The following is a 19,145-nucleotide window of genomic DNA, read 5'->3' as shown; positions in this document are numbered from 1 at the left end:
GGGGTGCAGCGGCCTTCCCGGCCCTGCGAGGCCCCTCTGCCCTCCGCTTGCGGGGCGCTGCCGGGGGCCGCGGGGGCCCAGGCACCGCTTGGGGCCGGGCGGTGAGTGCTGCCCGACAGCCTCAGCCGTGCTGGGACCAGTGCTCCCAGTAAGCGCAGCTCATGGAGACACGCAGGAGTGCGTGGTGGATGTGGCGATGGAATCCTCATTGATCACAGCCTGAGGCCCCATTCGAGGCCCAGGTCCATTATACTCTATTTGTTAATATCTGTTGCACACTTGTTCGGACTTTTAGGATTATTTTAAATGCTATGAGGTAATTAAGTCCACACCTAGGCCTTTGTGCTTAGTAACACCACTAAAATCAGCCAGCACAGCTCCTTTATCCTGTTCAAAGCATCCAGTGCATGTGCTGACACTGTCCTCTCATACTGAGGGGCTGTTGCTCCTCCCTGAAGACCGGCCTCAGTGAAACAAGAAACTTTGGTGTTTCAGCACCAGGGAAATTATCGAAGTCAGAAACAGAAAAAATGTTTTAGCCTCACTCTTGATGCAACAAAGGAAATGCAGGATATGATAAATTGCCAACTGTTTCAGTTGAGTGGAGCATAAAGGCCACTCAGTCTCTCAAGTGAAAGGTAAAGTTTGAAAGGAGAACTGGAACTGCAGTCAGCTCATCTGCAAGATTGCCACACCAGACACATGAAAGGAGAAAGGGGGTTGCCTTTTTTTATCTGCCATAAATTTCTGTCTCTTGATGAGCACTGTAGAGCAACAGCTATGATTAAAAACTACCTGAAAATAGATGTTAAGATCAAAATGAGCCATGTCAAACAAGGAATAAAAACCTTATTATGTGGCAGTCTGCCGGTGTACTACCAGTCTAAAAAGTTAGTTTCAGAGTCTAGAAATAGTTCTGTTGTTCAGCAAGTTCTCTTGTAGCCTCCAGCACAGGTGAGGATCTTGTGCCAGGAAGAACAGAACTGCTTTACAGATGGTGAGTAAATTTGGAAGAGGATTATTGGCAGCGATCGCATTTTACACGTTCAAGGGATTTAAAACAAGATAGAAGTCTCTGGGCATTTGCTGTATTTGAGCAATGTCTAGGTGGCACAGAGGTTCAAAATAAAAATTATAGCTGTTGCAGAGCTGGGTATGTGGTTTAATTTAATTCCTACTGTGCATCGAAACAGAAATGAAGTAAAGAAAGGTTTGGTTGGTCAACAATACATGAAAATGAATGGAGTTTTTTCCTATTAAATGGATTATTGTCAAAAGATGGGGGATTTTTTTCCTTATCAGGCTACTGAAATAAGTGCTGACCAAAGTTTTCTGTATTGCTGCAGAAATTAATGTCAAACCCAGTGCAGTCAGTCTATCACGAAAAAGAAATAAAAACTTAAGGGGTTCTTCTTACAAAGATCTGAATTTGTTTCAGCTTCTGCTGTAAATCTCTTAAATCAAATACCAGGCCATGCTGGAACTTGAAGCCACATCTCCACTTTTCTTCTTGTAGGTGGGGAACTACCTGCGTATGTTTCGGGGTTCCCTGTACAAGAGATATCCCTCGCTCTGGAGGCGACTGGCCACGGTGGAAGAGAGGAAGAAGATAGTGGCCTCTTCACATGGTGAGAAGATGAGCAAACTTTTCCAGTTATGTTTATCTGAAGTTTTGTCTTGAGAAGCTGTCTCTGGTGAATCAGAAGCTTGTGCACCTTTAGGGCTAGGCAGATCACTTCAGATTGTCCCCGTGGTGGAGCACTCTGCAGTGGTGGCATTGGTAGCTTCTGGTTCAGCGCAGCAACAAACATCAATGGATCAAAAATATTCTAAAATCGAAACATCATGGCTTTCCCAGGGTTGGCTGCATTCATCACAAAGCAAAAGCCACATCTCAGTATCACATACCGTGTTTTTATAGAGAGGGGTATTTTTGTCTCTTTTGTCAAATAGGCTGGAATGTTGCAAGGGTGCCTCATCGAAAATGTTCATCTTTGCTTAACTTTGCTGCTTGCAGCGATGAATGTTTGTGCCTCCCAGAATTTGCTGTGCTGTATTGCTACTGATGTGACTGCCACAGTGAGAATATAGCTGCCTTGGTATTTTTGGTGGGAGACTAATAACAAGCAGTTACATTTCTTAACAATATGACTTGTTGTATACTCTTTAAACTGAAAATAAATGGTTCATTGTGGACTTGTCTCCTTTTTCCAAGTATCCTGCTGACCTGTTCTTTTCCTTTTTTCTTTTTTATCCCCAACAGAAAATCAGCGGTCTCACAGTCCCAGAAGATGTAAGTCTTATCTGTGTGTTATTCTTAGCTGTGCTAGAGGAAAAATCTCCACTGTGACCTTTGGTGCTATAACAGTATATATTAATGTCTAATCCTCTTTCTCTGATCTCTCCCTGTGGTCGCCCTAATTGTGCATCCTGATCCCATGCTCTTCTTTCTCAGAACCTTAGTGGGACTCTCAAATACAGATGGTCTCTCTAGTTCAGCAAGAGCTGTCCTGAGGTTTCTCCCCTTTTCCCAGGTCCTGTCAGCTTTTCTACTAATCATTGTCTCTCTATTTCCAACCTTTGAGTCCACTGAGGATTTATTGTTTTCTGGGCTTTTCCTCCCAGAAGGCTGTGGCAGAGATTTTCCATCATTTTGGCAGACGTAGCTGTGTACGAGCTAAACCATGTGATTGCAAAGGGCAACTTGGGGTAGGAAAGAATTGTTTTGCTTTTCCTCACCTTAAGTAAAAGCACATTAGATGTGAAGTTTTTCTTATAATTGTGGGGATTTAAGGACTTTTAAGAGTGGAGGCTTCTGGCAACTCGGAAATGACAGTGGAAAGTTTTGTTATCTCAGTTTATCCCATGCGTACGAAATACCATGTCAGAACCTTTCTTGAAAATTAAATATCTATGAGAATATAAATGAAGCCTGAAGAACTTGTTGAGGCACACTTGATAACGTCCTTCCTGCAGCATCAGGGAGGGCTTTTCACTATGCAGCCTGTTATTAGCGCTACATTGCTATTTAGTGCTTTCCCATGTTAATTGTTGGCATTTTTCCTGGTAATAGATCATGGCTATACGACGTTAGCCACTAGCGTGACGCTGTTAAAGGCCTCGGAAGTAGAAGAGATCTTGGATGGAAACGATGAGAAGTATAAGGCAGTGTCTATCAGCACAGAACCTCCCACCTACCTCAGGTAACCGGCATTGGTGAGGGCCAAGATCAGAACAGAGCTGCTTGGAAGATGTCGGCTTGGGCAGGAAGCACAAGGAATTGCATAAACCCAGGCTGTTGTGTAGGGGGCACTTTGCAGTCTGTGCTAACAGTGCTTTGCAGTGTTGGGTAAATGGAGATCTCCAGAGTGTAAGGATTGGGTTACTGCCCACATACAAGAGGAAGAAAACCAGAAGTGTTTGATGATACAGCTCTTTTAGCAATTGCTGCATTCCAGCTGTAACAGATGTTTTGCAGAACGTGCTCTCTGCACGTACTGTCTTCTGGAGATGGCACATTTATCAGCGGTCCATTTATAAAATACGGACAGAAAACCCAAATATGAACCTAGTGCACTTGGGTTCATATCTGATAAATAATTGTGAGCTGGAGAATGGGCTTCCCAGAGGCTGGTGTGGAACATGAGTTCTCAGTGAATCAGTATCGGTGAGGGTTCCAAAATAAAGTAACAGGAGTTTGTAATAGGACTTAAACTTTGAAATTACACCATTCCTTAAGAAGCAGCAGTGGTGCTCAGGGTCTGCAGTTTAACATGCAGTCTCCTCCTTCAGAGAACAGAAGGCAAAGAGGAACAACCAGTGGGTGCCCACCCTGCCCAACAGCTCTCATCACCTGGATGCAGTACCATGCTCAACGACGATTAACAGAAATCGCATGGGCAGGGATAAGAAGAGGACATTCCCTCTGTGGTAAGACAGCTTCTTGCCTCCAAAAAAGTGAAAATGGTTACCAACAGGGTGTGCTGCCAGGGTAGTGGTGGTGAGTTAATATAATGTTGTGATTCATCTTTGACAGAAAACCTACAGGTCGCTAATTTGGAGGCTCTTAGTTAAACTGTATGTCTTGAGGCTCATCCTTACAGGGGCCAGCCATGGCTTAAAGAGGAGGCTTTCCTTTTGTCAGGAAAATGGCTCATTCTTCTGATGAGTTCCCTTTACTTTCTAGTGATTTGCTGAGCAGTTGTCATTTGAGGAGCCTGCAAGCCCTCCCTGTGAAGGACAGGCTGCCTCTCACTAACATATCCCAGTAGCTTTGATCTAATTTATTCAGTGGAAAATGCTGCTGTGGCTCAGGACTTTTATTTTCCATTATAGAAGTTGAGGAAACCAAGATAAAATGTAATCCTGGAAAGCTGCTTTGTTCTGTTTTCAGGAATGTATTATGATAGATGCAGTAAAAGGTGATAAACTGGTATGAGTTGCCATAGCCCTGCAAGGTTACGTTGAGGAGTCTGTCTAAAGACTGGGGAGTTGGAGTGGGGGGATTGCTTCCAACACAGGTTGCCTTCCCTCTGTGGATGCCAGATGTGTCATGTGCTAGTTGCATATACTGTGTTCTTGCTCTTTGTATTAGCTTTGATGACCATGACCCAGCAGTGATCCATGAGAATGCATCCCAGCCGGAGGTTCTGGTACCAATCAGGCTTGATATGGAAATTGATGGGCAGAAACTCAGAGATGCGTTTACGTGGAACATGAATGGTATGTAGGAAGGAAAGTGTCCTGAGGGTGGAGAGATGTGGTTGCATTCATCATGGAATACAAAAAGAGAACAAGCATGAGTGCTTGTCCTATGTACACAGAGCTTTAAAGCTCCCCCACATTGGATTGTGTTCAGCTCTTGTCTCTCTTAGCGAATGCTCTGCCACTTCCCTGGGTTGCAGTGATTCCTGGACATGTGTAATCTGAAGAGTTTAACTGGTCTGTTCTCCAGACCCAGTTCATCAGCTCAGCAGTCCAAAGCTATTCTGCTAGCTGACGTACCTTGAATACAAAACAGTTACTGTGTATGGCTTCTTCATGTATGTGGATTATTAGAGCATAGCTATGTTGTCTGCATGGAGCAAGTGAAGAAGGCTGTAAGTCCCTGTGTCAGTGTGCACATCCTTACAAACCTGATACAAAACAGCCTTTTAAAAGCAAAAGGAGATGAATTTGGGATTCGCTTTGATATGCCGTGGGATTAATTTTGTGTATTCTGTAAGTGGCAGACATTGATTTCTAAGAAAGTTAACAGTGTCTCTTCATTCTTGTTCTGTATCAGAAAAGCTAATGACCCCAGAAATGTTCTCTGAGATTCTTTGTGATGACCTGGATTTGAATCCTCTGACCTTTGTCCCTGCTATTGCCTCTGCCATCCGACAACAGATTGAGTCATACCCAACTGACAGTATCCTAGAAGATCAGTCAGACCAACGAGTTATTATTAAGGTAATGCAGGAAGGCAGTAGAACAAGAACTGAACCATTTGGGTTTCTCTGGTAATGTTATAGGGAAGTAAGAATATGAAGGCTTCCCTTAGAGCAAAGGAGCTCTTAATTCCAGTCCTGTGTCCAGATTGCATTTTGTCCTTCAGATTGAGAACAGGACCAGGGTGGCAGATGACTAAACATTCATGTGCCAGCCCCTGACATGATTAAATAGTTCAGTGAAAATACTGTTGAGTCCTTTTGGAAGAACTGAACCTTGGGAAGCAAAGCTGAGTCATCTCCATGCTACTGGAATTAAGAGTTTGGTTAAGGACCTCTGTAGGTGCAATGAATTAGGAGTTACCTCTCTGCTTCTCTTCTCCAGCCTCTGCCTCCTCAGTTAAACTACCTTTGTAAAACTGTTGTGAGAATGGAAGCAAATGACCTGTTTCTCCCTTTGTCTCCAGCTAAACATCCATGTAGGGAACATCTCCCTTGTAGACCAGTTTGAATGGGACATGTCAGAGAAGGAGAATTCACCAGAGAAGTTTGCCTTGAAGCTGTGCTCAGAGCTTGGCCTGGGCGGGGAGTTTGTCACTACCATTGCCTACAGCATCCGGGGACAGCTGAGCTGGCATCAGAAGACATACGCCTTCAGGTACAGAACTGTCATCTTCCTAGTACGGGTGTGGGTGTCTGTATTTCAGTGGGCATTCGCATTAATGAATCTTAAAACAGCTGACCCGATGCAGAAAGTTTCATTTGAAATTGGTCCTTATGGCTTGCACCCGTTCTGTCCTCCTTAAGATTGCTTGTGCTTGTACTCCAGTATTTTTTTCTTTTGGGTGTAATACGTTCCAGGACCAAATATTGATGAAATGTCAGCTTTTGCTATGGAATGAAAGGCTGTTGTAATTAACAGTGACTGAATACCCTGTGTCTGCCTCTTGTAATGCATGCTAATCATGAGCCTGGGATACATTTCTGTTTCATTGGCTTTGCCTGTCTTAGGCCATACACTGTCTCAAGCTTTGGTGTTTTGAACTAAGACGGGTTGAATCTGTAGCTCTCTATCCTGGCTGACATGAAAGTTTGCTTGATCATAGGCCCTTCTCGCAGCTGGAATGCAGCAGTGTCAGGTTTGATTAGTCAGCTTTGTGACTTGTCTCCTGACAGTAATAGTTTCCAGTTGTGCCGTGCAGTGTTCTGTTGTGAGTTACTGCACTGATGTTATACTCGGTGTGTTGCTGAGTCTGCAGGCTGTAAGTGTCCTTTAATGTGCGCTGGGAGGTTTTTTGACCTCAGGTCATGGTGACAGTCAAGGAAATTTGAGAGTTCAGCAGATGATGTATTTGCAGATGTGAGGGAGAGGTACTGTAGTCGGTTCAGGGAAGCAACATGATCTGCCTGGGCAGCAAATGTGCCCAGCTTTGTCCTGCCTTAGGGAGAGGGCAATGAGGAGTTGTTGTGGAGGTAAGCAAGGAGGAGCTGGAGGCTGTGGAGCTTTGCTCCTTCCTCTGCCTCTGTCCAAAGGTTTCCTGTCTGATCAGCCTTCTGTGGAAAGTGGCCACTGATATGCTCTGGACCAGTTGCTTTTCCACTAGTCTTGCTCTGGTTCCTCTGGAGGCTACTTTCATCCTGAAAATCTTCCACAGCAACTACTTGTGTGTAAAATGACCCCCCAGAGTGGTTCATATTAGAAAATGGAAAGGGATACTTTACCACATGGGAATTAAACTCTTCTATTGAAACTGTTAGACTGTGTGTCCATCCCGCTGATGTCCCTTCTCCTCATGGAGATGGGGCAGTGACTTCTACCATCCATGACAGCAGGCTGATATTTACAGACCCAGTATGGGACCACATCCAACAGTAAGAGCCAGAAGAGTGAGCATGCGTTCCTGAGAAATGGGAATCTGGCACCTGTAGTATCTCTCCTTTCCTGCTGCAGGGTGCATTGACAGAAGTGAGCTAATGCTGTCTGTATTGCAGTAGCAGAGAATGAAAATGTCCCTGCTGGTAGATGCAGTCCTTGGAGCCAGTGTGAAGAAGACTTTAGCCTCTGTCTTACTCTAGCTAAGGCAGGGAGCAAGTTCATTTCTGGAAGGTTTTGTAGGACTCCCTGTTGCCTGAGCATTCCCAGGAGTTTGAACTTTCCTCTTCGTTTCCTCTTGAAGTACAGAAGTGGCCCTGCTCACACCATGCTGTCTAGGAAGCACTCTTTTCTACTCACAATTTTTTAACCTTCCCAGTTAATTTATTTTGACATCTTTTTAGCATACTGTCTCCCAGCCTACAGGGCATTTATAATTCTTGTCACTTGGGGTCTTAAAGGCAGGCTCTGAATGTGGTTACTAAATGTTCTCCCTCTTTCCAGTGCTTCTCCACGTATTGCAGATACATGACTTAAGAAATTAATCTGTGTATGTGTTAACAGTTGCAAGAGGGCTTAATTTTTGCCTTTGCTTTCTATCAGTCTTTGTAACTTATAGAAAGTAAGGTTTTAGTCAGCGCTACCCAGGCTTTCTCAGATTTATCAGATTAATGCCCATTTCACGTTATTCTCTCTAAAAACATGTATCTGGCTATCGTTAGCCAAGCTAAAGAGTGCTTCCTTTTGGGGGTGGTTCAAACAGGGCGATTTCAGGCCTTCTTTAGACAGTTGCAGTATTGCAAGGAAGAGAATCAAAAACTAGGAAGGGAACCCCAACAGAACGAAGTACGTAGACATGAGCTGTTCAGGGAGGAAGGAACTAATTTAAACCTTGTTTTGTGTCATAGTACAAGCACGTCCTCCTCTTCCCTTTTTTCTTCCAGCAAAGGAGTACTTTTGAAACCTTACAGTGATTAATGATATTTGGGTTCTGTGGTTGGTTAGTTCCTGAATTCTCAAACCACAGGACTGCTGGTTGCTCCAAAATCATTCCACTGATGTAAGGAAGGGGTCTGCTTTAGATATATCAAAAGAACCTTAATATCTCATGGGACTGGGGGTTTGAGAAGTCATGTGCCTCTTATTCATCTGAGGGAGAGGTGAAACTGTCTTGTTGATGAAAACCAGGGCAGTTCTTTCAGCTGGCCTGCTCTGTGCAAAACAAGGAGAGCCTGAAAGCTCTCCTGGCAGGACTGGGAGCAGACAGGTAACTGATGTGCATGGGATTTTCAGGGGCACGGTGAGCCATGATGTTTTGCCCCTCAGTACTGAGTGTTTCTAGTGGTGGCACACAGCACTTTATAGCCAGAGTTTTGCTTTGCGACCTGAATGATGCCACAGGTTCTCTCACACACCAAACCCATATGGGTGAGGATTTGCCCTTTCCAAAGACATTTCCCTGCCCTGTTGTCATGCCTGTGACACTGCTGCCAAGAGGCCTGGACCCTCGCAGAGCGAGCGTCTTGCTCTGCTGGGAGTCCTGCAGCTGACACTGCATTTCAGTCATTCTGCCAGCACCACTGTCCTCTTGATCAAAAAATAATGGAGGGGGAGGGAATTGTCTTACTCTGGAGGTTTAGAGATGAGGGAGGATAATTTCAGTTTGTCTCTGATTCTGTGCTATAGAAGGATGGTATCTCAGTTGGCTTGCAATTAAGTTATGTGTGTGAGGCACCTCATTTAATTCTAGTGGGTGCTCGGTGTTAAGCATGGTAAATGAGATAGAGGCCACCCTATCAAGTCAAAAAAAGCCAGTTAAGATCCAGCATTTAGTCTGGAATGCACAGCAATCTGGGACTAAGATGAAATTCCTGGTTTTGAGTGTTGCTTAGTGGACGTCAGCAATACTGGAACTAGATTTGACCAAAGCTTCCTCCCAGGATCAGATACCAAAGACCCCGGATTAATTTTTCATTGTAGCATTACTTTGAAGACTTGTTATTCTAGATTAATGGCTTTGATGCAGACATTGTCTGGTCCCATGGCGATTAGCCACCAGTTCCTTCCTGGGGGGAATGAGGGGGCTGCCCAGGAGCGCTGAAATCCTGTGCATGTCTCTGGGGAGGGGGCCGGACATGTGTGCACACCTGCCAGAGGGCTCCTCTCACAGACACACTTTGAGCAGCTCAGGATGAGCCGCTTCCTAGAATTCAAAGCAAACATTTACATTCTGAGGCTCCTCTGTATTTATGCTGGGCTTCCGGCTCCACTGTCAATATTTGGGAAGCTACTCCTGGTCAGTTCCTGTTGACTTTTACTAAAAAGTGGCTAGTGAAGCAGTAAATATTTTTGTGCATGTGATAATACAGCTGGTCAGAGCAGACAGCTTTCTTGAGGAGCAGATTTTGTGATCTGGGACAGAGCCTGGTGTTTCATTGCTTGTGCAGGGAGTAGCCATAGCCTCTGGTTGCAACAGCCGGTCCTAAAAGACTGCCCTTTCCATGGGAATTGAGAGAATAATGCTTGTTCCACTACCAGGCTCTCAAAAAGCCAGGGAAGAGCTGTCCAGAGGTGTACTGGGAAAACTACAGCTAGGAAGTCAGAGTTGCAGAACAGCAAAGCTAGACAAAGAGCCCTGCTAACAGTCCCTGCTCAGCTACTGCTGTGGGAGATGTTTCACTCCCAGCACTAATGAACTGGTATGAACTTTGCCTGCGCTTGTTGGGTTTGAATGCTGTCAGCCAGTTACTGAACAGCCCTTGGGGAGAACTGCGTCAGCCAGGGTTGCTGTGACAAACCTCTCTCTGGTGGCGAAAGGAGATGGCTGTAGTTGGCCTCCCAGGAACTTCAGGATACACAAGATTGTAACCATCACCCCCTGGTGTACTTGTGGGAACTGGGCTGTACGAAGCGAGGCTAAGAATGAATGCTTAAGCCTGAAAACACTGTAAATGATGCTCTGTTGTCCTTGTGGCTTGCATCTGGGCTGGTAACCCAGAGGAATGCTCTGGGACCACTGATGGATGTTGCTTTGCTGCCTTCTGCCCTGCCATGCAGTGAGAACCCTTTGCCGACTGTGGAAATTGCTATTCGCAACACGGGGGATGCTGACCAGTGGTGCCCTCTTCTGGAAACCCTCACAGATGCCGAGATGGAGAAGAAGATCAGAGACCAGGACAGAAATACAAGGTGCTGCTACTTGTTCAGACAGTTCTCTTTCTGGCCTGTCCCTAAGACAGAATTTGAAAGCTTTAATGTTTGTCTTTCTCTTCTGAGAGCCAACTGGCAGGATTTCAGACTTGCACACCACAACAGGAACTCATATCCCTTTAGCTTCAGGATATTAAACTGTTATCACCTTGCTCCACAAACATCTGCATCTCTACTTTAACCATTTCCTGCTTGAAGCAAAGTTTCTTTGTTGGTTTGGTTGGGGTTTTTTTCCGTATTTTTTGTTGTCTTTTCCCTGGGCTCTCTGCCTGTGCAGAGGGATTTGTTTCTATAGGAAGGCATTCATCAGAACTATCGGAGTTTCATGCGTTCTCATGCTACCTAGAATCCTGCCACAAGGTTTCCTTTTATGTAGGGTGAAATGCTGTTTGATGTAAAACGGGCAAGCTCCCAGCTCCAGCTTGATGCCACCCTGTTTGCCTGCATGGGAGCACTGTTGTGATTCCAGGAGGAGCTCTGCCCACCAGAGAGACCCACTGAGCAGTGTTCAAGGGGCAGTCGAGAGCACTTGCTTGTGCTTGGTGAAAACACTCCTGGCGGATATAAATGAACTGCTAGAATCTCTCCAACAGATACATTGTGGGAACAGTAAATGTGCTGGCTCAGCTCTTTCCCAGGATTTTTTCTTAGTGCTAACAGATTCATAATTATTTTGCTTCTCAGCTGTGGCTGGCTGAGTAGTTTTCAGTAGCGATCAGTTCAATCCAAGTTAATGAGCAAAAGTGCCCTAAAAGCTGTTACTGAAAAGAGTCTTAGCATTATCAACAGGGGTATTCTCAGGTGACCAAGGAAGTCTGTTTAGGCGATAAACCTGTCTACAGAGTTCACAAAGCTGTGGCAGCCTCTCCAGAAGTGTTAGTTTTAGTAAGACTTCACATGACTGTAGCACAACCCTTACTGTCTCTCTTTCTCTCTCTCCTAGGCGTATGAGACGTTTGGCCAATACTGCTCCAGCCTGGTAGTCTTCCTGTTGTGACACTGGTGCTCTTCCTACAGACTTTATCCCTACTCCTCTCCCCAGATGGATCTAGGATTGGCAGGGGTCTTTCTGTCCCTGAAGGGGACACACATTCCACTTGCCAAGAGTTCCCAGTACTGCTGACTCCTGCCCCCACCCCCTCCACCTAAATGCCACGTACCAAGAATGCTGCATTAGCACGTGATCTAGCTGAGACCTGTGGCAGCTATCGGAGCCCTTATATTCCTGTGTGTGGACAGTGTAAAGATTCTTTTGTATAGGTGCAACTTGCACTATTAGGACAACTTTTTAAATAAAAGGAACGCATACTGCTTGGGTTGAGTTCAGTAAGTTTGAATGAGTGGTGAATCTCACCAGGTTTTGTGCTGTTCTGGTGACTGAGCAGTCCCAGGGTCCAGTATTAATGCTCTGGGGTATAGTGCTGAACACTCACGTGCATTTGGTTTTTCTCAAGCATGGTGGAAACTCGAGTGCTTTATTTCAACATAAAACAGCCCAAAACCTTTTGCTGCAGGGGAAAGTGGGAATGAGACTTAGAACTAGAAGCAGCAAACAACTCTCTAAAGGCCTGCACTTGGCACAGCCTGTAACGAGCCTGCCTGATTTAACAAGGGTAGCACAGTTTAGGTGAAATAACAAACTTTAACACTCATTTCCATCCGATGTCAACCTGGTGCATGGGGAACCCTTTTTTCTGTGAACGCTGCAGCTGGAAAACAACAAAGTCTCTGAACTGATACAAAAGTTGAAGCCTGCAGTGACTGACACCACAGCTTCTCCTCAGTGAGTGGCTTTGCTGTGGTCACTGGCAGCACACACAGCTGCCAGTTACAATGCAGAGAGCACCCAAAGAAACGTGGGTGCCTTAAATACCCTTAGCACTGCAGAGTCAGGATTTTGCAGCCCTAGAAACAACTTGTCTTTCCCTGGGGAGTTTAAAACCAGAAAATTCATTGAAGAGATTGAAAAATGTCATGCTTGCTCCAAAAAACTAATTAGACTCTACCTTGTTCTACACTGGCTCTTTGATAGAGCTCCTGCTGTTCACTGCCAGCACTGGTGAGTGTTGCAAGCAGGGCAGATTTTGCTGGCAGCCTGACAGTTACGTTCAGGCCTTTAGGATAAAGCCAATAGGTTTTGTGATCCTTGCTGATCCACCCACACTGCTAGCAAAGTCAAAAAAACACTTTCTGGCTTTAGCTTATCATGTTTAGACTTGAGTAATAGCAGAGCCAGCTCTGATTCCTGGGTGGGAGGGAACTTTTTCCAGATGTTAGTCTGCAGAAACCAAAAACTTGCAATTTAGCACTAATATGATGGCAGTCTTATCCTAGGTTCCTGTGCCAGAGTGGTACTCTATCCATTATTTCTTATTAGAGAGGTTGATAGGCTGTTTTGGCAAGTACACAAAACCTGGGACCCCTGTTGCCTCTCAGTCTCCCATGTAGAACACACATTTTGCCTCAGGCACATAAATACTTCAGCTCTTCCTGAGAACACTTCAGCATCTTTATTTGTTACAATCAGGTACTTCTGCAAGCAGCCTCTTCGGGGAATTTGACCAAAACAAACATGAAACTGCTACAGCTTTAAACTGGTGCCTGGTGCAATTTTTGAATTGCTGTGAAGCCTGTGGTGACCTAATCCTAAAGTTCATGACAAGGCATGGACACACAAGGACTGCAGCTTCTGTAGGAGGTTTACGAGTACCTCCCTCTGCTTCTCAAGCCCCAGAGGCAGTAGGAATTGTCCCTCCAAACTGCCAGGGGCAAAGCAGGACAGTCCAGGGGTCCAAGTCCCAAAAATGAGAACTTCAGCCAGCTTTCTCTGTATTAGGACCACTAGGGAACAGCTAGGAGCACCTTTCTTGCTCTATAATGACAACTCCATAGTTAATCTAGTACTCTAGCTAAAAGTGTAGTCCAGCTTTTGCATTTCAAAGTCCCATCTTAGAAGCAACTTCGAACATCTGCAGACTTTAAAGACAAAACTCTTCCCAGGGATTGAAGCACCAGCTCTGCTCTTAGGGCATGAGCAAAGCACACGGCAAGTACCTGTCAAGTCTGAGGCTGCTTAGCCCTTAGTGCCACTGTGTCTTCTAGAACAAGATTACCATCTGGACACATCTTTTGTCATCTTCCTACAGGGAAATGTAAGTAAGTGCAGCAAAAGAGCTTGTTCAAATAAAGTCTGATTTTTCTTACAAAAGATGTTTCCATGGGAAGCCCACAGAGAAGGTGGACGCAGGGGGAGAAGGCTGTGGTTCAGTTTTTGCCTCAAGGCTTCTCTGTCATTCTTAGTTAGAAGCTGGTTACGTTTCTCTTGGTAGTTTTAGTGGTGGTTCACAAGCTCATGCAGCTGAGCAGACAGCAGCATTACCAAATGAGCTATCCTAAGATACAGTGGTTGCAGATTTACTCCAAAGGCTTTGGAATCTGGCATAAGCACACATGTACACTGCATTAGCACGAATGATGAAATTCATTTAGTACAACTGTTCCTGGTAGGGACTAGCTTGTTTTGTTTTCCCTTAAAATTCAGATGTTTAAGTTCCAGAACTAAAAACCAACAAGAGTGGAATTGCACTGTGTGTGTAGGCAGCCTTTATTAGTAGTGTCAAGTGCTCCTTCCAGTCACTGCCTGGATCAAGTGTCCCACTCTTACCCCTGTCCTTTCCCAGGCATTCCTTTCTCCAGCTACACACCTCCCACCCCCTTCTCATGCTCTGCAGTCCTGCTGACAGAAGAAGGGAAGGACATCTTCCAGCTCGCTGCAATTTTACTTTGCCCACCAAAACAGAAAAGCCCAAGCAAGAAGCCTGGCCATTTTGAGCAAAGTCCTGATGAGTACTGGTGAATTGCCACCTCTGGCAGAAATGGACACACAACTGAAAAATAAAGACTTTAATGTAAAGACTCTTTGCAAACAACAACCAAAAAAGAAGAGGGGAACTCAGAGGAAGAGAAAAGACTGAGCTGCATTCTACCATGGTAGAGCAGGGAGTACTACTTCATTGAAAGCCCACAAAGAGCCAAGAGCATTGGTCTTTGTACAGAGGGCAAGAGCGACCTGGCACACCACAAGTCTTTAAAAGCAAGAGAAGGAGTAACTGGTTTAACACCCCATTTGATGCTGATTTCCCACTGGGTAACTGAAGAGCCATCACAGCTTCCAGCCTCTGTCCCTAGAACAGCTCCGTAAGTGTTCCTCAGTCTTCACGTGCAAAGCTCTGGGGAACCACACAGTGCAAGGGGGAGATGGGTTACCCACACACACAGTGAAACACTACACATCGGAATGGCAACTGGTGTTATTCCAGTAGGATCTCTTGGCCACAGCATAAGTCCAGCCGGAAGAGAGGAATCTGGCCACATGGAGAAGTCCCCTGTGTTACTGTGGATGCTGCTGCTGGTTCTGGTCTTGGTCTCTAGGTTGGTTTTCTGGATGATCCTCAGGGAGAGGGTTATAGTTGGGGTCCTCTTCAGGTGTGTCAAATACCATCTTCCTGGTAAGGGACATGTCCATCCCACCAAGCAGGCAGGTTAGAAAAGAGAGCTGAGGACAAGTAAACCCCTCACACCCCCTAGGAACATCCTAGCCCTTCCCAAGACTTGGCTGTACACCACAGCCACCCCTAACTGTTCTTTTGTTCAGCTCAGTGTGTAACAATGACACTACCTGCTGCCTTGATCTCTAGGTCAGCTTTGATCCTCAGCATGAAGCAGAACATATTCTGCTTTCTTAAACTACAGAAGTACATCAGAAAAAAAATCCTACCTGCATCTAGCATTTCCACAAGCAGTAAGAATGCTCCAGTTCAACTAGCAAAGCTTAAAGTACCAGCAGTTGCTTTATGAACCCTCTATACACAGGTATAGAATGTGCAAAGTCGCTCTGCAGCAGAGGCATAAACTGTTGAGCTGAGGTCCTATCAGCATGCAGTTGTGTCCTGTGGTCACCCCACACTGTCACAGACCACAGTTTGCTATGAAAGTGACCCAGGCTGGGAAGCAATGCAGCAAAACCCAGAAAGTACCAGCTTTACTTACAGGAAGCCAGGGGTTAACAGCAACTTCTTTCCTCCAGGCTGGTTGGGGAAAACATCTTCCAAAAAATAGTAGATGTGACCCACTGCAATCCCTGGGGAGAGATGTCACCAAGGTCAGGCCCAGCTGTGGCTCCTTTGCCAGCTGAGCCAGAGGACGAAGCTCCAAGAATCCCTTGGCTGTGTACCCACACCCCAGCTCCCGCCAGAGCCGCCCATGCTGCAGTTTGCGGCGGTGGGTGCAGAAGCAGGCAGGGGCCTGTCAGCCCGAAGGCAGCACCCCGCACAGCACAAGTGTCAGGAAGAGCTCACCATACCCGACTTTTGCCCCTGGGGAAGACACAGCAACATGCAGGTCACAAGCAAGAGCTCAGCCACAAGCCTGGCCACCCAGCAGCCTCAGCAAGCTCACTTTAGGAAGCCCACCATCTTAATTAACACAAAACCAAGGGATGATGCTAGTGCTCCAGTAGTGCCTATAAGACTTGAGAGCACTGTGGCTGCAAAGTGCCTGTTCCCAGCACCCACCAGTTTTGACTTACCCAGTAAGTCAATGATGATGGAGTTGCCCAGGAGCAGAGAGAATCCCATCAGTACCCAGGGCAAGAAGGGGGCCTGGAAGTTAAGAAGCCCAAAGAAGTTCATGCGGATGTAAGGGTTCCTGCGACTCCACACGTACACCAGCATGATGGTGAAAGCCTGGCCCAGGAAAAACAGGCTGGCAAAGAGTCCAAATAGCTAGGAACTACCGAGTCAAGGAAAAACCGTCCCCCCCTGTACACCACCTCCAGGAAGTGCAGGGTGCCTCGTGACTTGGACACCCAGAACCACAGGCAGCTGATCGGTGTGCAAGGCATTGCTCATGACACCAAACCTTTTCTGGGCTGGCTGCAATGTACTGCTATCCCCCTGCACACCACATTTCCCTCCCTGCCACCTCAGAACAAGACACTCAGGAGTGGGACATACATATTGCTCATTCCTTCGGCTGCTGTCTATAACCAACAGACCAGGGAGCTCATGTAGTCACCTCCACAAAGTGAGCATCAAAAGCGAAGATAAGGACTTCCATATTCTTACAGCACTTTGGGCACATGGCACATATTAACAACTAGCTCACATGCAGTATCTGCCTTCTACAGAGGAATTTCAGCAGTGAGATGGCTCTTGCAATTCACAGCCCTCTACTCCAAGTCACACCAAGGCAGCTAGAGGCAACAAATTCCCCTACCCTTGTTGCAGTTGGACTCCAAATCCACCTATGGCCAAGTGCGTGGCTGCTGCAGGCACCTGGACACCAAGTACCCAAACACCCAAGGATGGCCGACAGCCATGAGCATTCACACAGCTTCACCCAGAGCACCACAAGGAGAGCACTGCTCAGAGCCATCTGTTTGACACAGCAGCAGGACATTCAGAAAAGGTTTTATGCTTGGCAGGGAGATATTTCTCCACATCCAGACTATTTTGTCCTACATTAAAAGAATTTCTTCAGATGTGCGATGGTATCTCCAGCCACTGACAGGTTGCAAGGACAGAGTGCTGGGCTCACGCTGCCTGGCATGCTGACAGCAGACCTTATGTGAGCACCCCACTCCTTGTGCTAATGGCTCAGTGTTCTTCCCTTCGGCTGCACCTGGGTTTTCTGAGCCAGCCTCACGCCAATCCCAGCCGCACTGAACGTGCTCCACCCCCCAGAGCTGGGACACAGCCGCCCTGAGGCAGCTGGACATTTCTCATAGGCTGTAACAAGGAGCCTTCCTTTCAGGCTGAACTTCCCAAGCACACTGCAAACCTCCTCTTCTGCAATCAGGCAGCTCATCCCCTTGCCAGGTGCATCAGCACTTCTGCAGACACCAACACAAGTACAGGCAGCTTTTCTTGTAGTTTGGTTCTGTTCTAAGCATCCTGGGTGAGGCATAGGCCGGGAGATAGAGGTGGGCAAGACAAGGAGCATAAGCTGTGCCATACAGCCAGAAGTTGCCTCTCCACCAGCCGAGAACCCCACATGCTCAGCAGAGCCCTCGCAAGCTCATGCCCTGGGGCACAAGGCTCTCTGCTCCATGGCATCAAGAAGGCTCCCAGGCTGGCTGTCCTGCTCAGCAGGCAGGCACCTGCTACAGACCACACAATACAGCTGGGATACAAAGAGCCAGCAGACAAGCCCCAGACTATCTACAGGACCTCAGAAGATACCAAAGAGCCTCAACCATCTCAAAAGGATACTGTCATGAGAAACCCTCCAAAGAGGAACATGAAGACAAAGTCAGCCGTCCTTCCACGGAAGGAGCCTTCTTCTAGCATGCGGCAGTACCTGTACCTGAGAGCAGGAGAGAAGGGAGGGGTTGCAGTATAGGAAATTAACAGCTGGCCACCCGGTGTCCCCACAGCACGACTTCATGGGCAATAAGCCAGCTACAAGCTATTTCATCACTGGAAGCTGTCAGCCAGGTGTCCAAGCCCAGAGCAGAACAGTACAAACTTCACCTCATGGTGAAGAAAGAGGCATCTGCTGTGCTCCAGCCAGAGCTCCCCCCAGGAGTGGGCACTGCTCTCCAGTGTGAGCTGCAGCAGCACTGTCAGCTTCTTCAGCCTTTTAGCAGGAACTGCCCTGCAGCAGGCAGAGAAGGAGGTGCAGGACAGCACAGCTGTCTGGGGAATGGCTTCAGTTCCAGTCAGCCTGGGGAGGAAGATGGACAGGGGAAATCGCATCTAGGCCAAAAAGGGAGCAGAACGCTTTACTGAGACCAAAGGATACAGAAATATCATGTTGAAAAAGAAACTGAATCCCAGGGGCCCAAAAAAGAGGAAGTTGGTGATCAGCCTCCATATCTGAAAGAGAAGAGAGGAGAGAGAAGAAGAGATGGACAGACAGGTCTCTCCCCATCACATATACAGCAACTCATCACCCTATCCACTGGGGACACCCGGTCATGCACCCATTCACTCAGAACTACCCCAGGACACCAGAGAGCTGCACCACCTTCACATGGGACCTCTCCCCGGTGCCCACCTCAGAGTATCCTGCCCTTCCAGGTGTGGGGAACCCTACTTTCCTGGAAGGGACACACAGCCACAATTCAGCACCCAGAGACAAACTAAACAGCTGTTCACCCTGATGACCTCACCAGAATAAAGCCTTCCCCACCCAGCCTGACATCAGCCGGCCAAACATCTGTGTCACAGAAAAGGGAGAGACAGGTTTTGTGTGAAGGAAAGAAAGAAATGCCAAGATGGTGCATGGCAGGGAAAGGCTGGAAAAGATTATATGCAGGTGACAAGAGACACCATGCTGGCAGCCTAGCTCCCACCAAGCAGAGAGGGCTGGAGCAGTGGGAAAGAAGCCCCTTGAGATCACACAGCACTCCCTCACTCCCCTTGGCTCGCCCTGCCGCACCCCTCTGTCACTGGGAAGAGGCGAGAGGGGCCCCCCAGCCTGGGCTGGGCCTCACCTGGAACTTCCTGAAGATGAGGTCAGGGTTGAAGTACAGCTGGAAGGGGGTGATGAACTCCAGCTGCTGTGGGAGGGAGACAGGCAGAGCAGCTGCCACCCGCTGCCGGGCACTCGCTGCCCTCAGCCAACCCCCC

The 19,145-nt window shown here is 47.0% G+C and overlaps 2 protein-coding genes across 2 annotated transcripts; one reads left to right on the top strand and one right to left on the bottom strand.

Moving 5' to 3' along the window:
- The first annotated feature begins 1,520 nt into the window (after positions 1-1,520).
- SMARCB1 (SWI/SNF related, matrix associated, actin dependent regulator of chromatin, subfamily b, member 1) lies at positions 1,521-11,825 on the top strand. The gene is made up of 9 exons (XM_010187586.1): positions 1,521-1,628; positions 2,264-2,293; positions 3,074-3,203; positions 3,793-3,930; positions 4,595-4,722; positions 5,285-5,451; positions 5,897-6,087; positions 10,360-10,491; positions 11,456-11,825. Exons 1-9 carry the CDS (start codon positions 1,535-1,537, stop codon positions 11,493-11,495), a joined length of 1,050 nt encoding a protein of 349 aa, XP_010185888.1. The 5' UTR covers positions 1,521-1,534; the 3' UTR covers positions 11,496-11,825.
- A 2,575-nt stretch (positions 11,826-14,400) lies between these two features.
- Positions 14,401-19,129, bottom strand: LOC104535109 (derlin-2-like; the record flags this gene model as incomplete). Its single annotated transcript, XM_010187587.1, has 6 exons — positions 14,401-15,017; positions 15,562-15,652; positions 16,100-16,295; positions 17,784-17,877; positions 18,316-18,389; positions 19,010-19,129. Coding segments are annotated over 6 exons (690 nt in total), but the record flags the coding sequence as incomplete, so codon positions are not given.
- Positions 19,130-19,145: the final 16 nt, after the last annotated feature.

Source organism: Mesitornis unicolor, unplaced genomic scaffold, assembly GCF_000695765.1.
Source record: "Mesitornis unicolor isolate BGI_N332 unplaced genomic scaffold, ASM69576v1 scaffold44816, whole genome shotgun sequence".
In the NCBI taxonomy this organism is placed as follows: domain Eukaryota; kingdom Metazoa; phylum Chordata; class Aves; order Mesitornithiformes; family Mesitornithidae; genus Mesitornis; species Mesitornis unicolor.
This window is presented reverse-complemented; position numbering and strand designations above follow the sequence as displayed.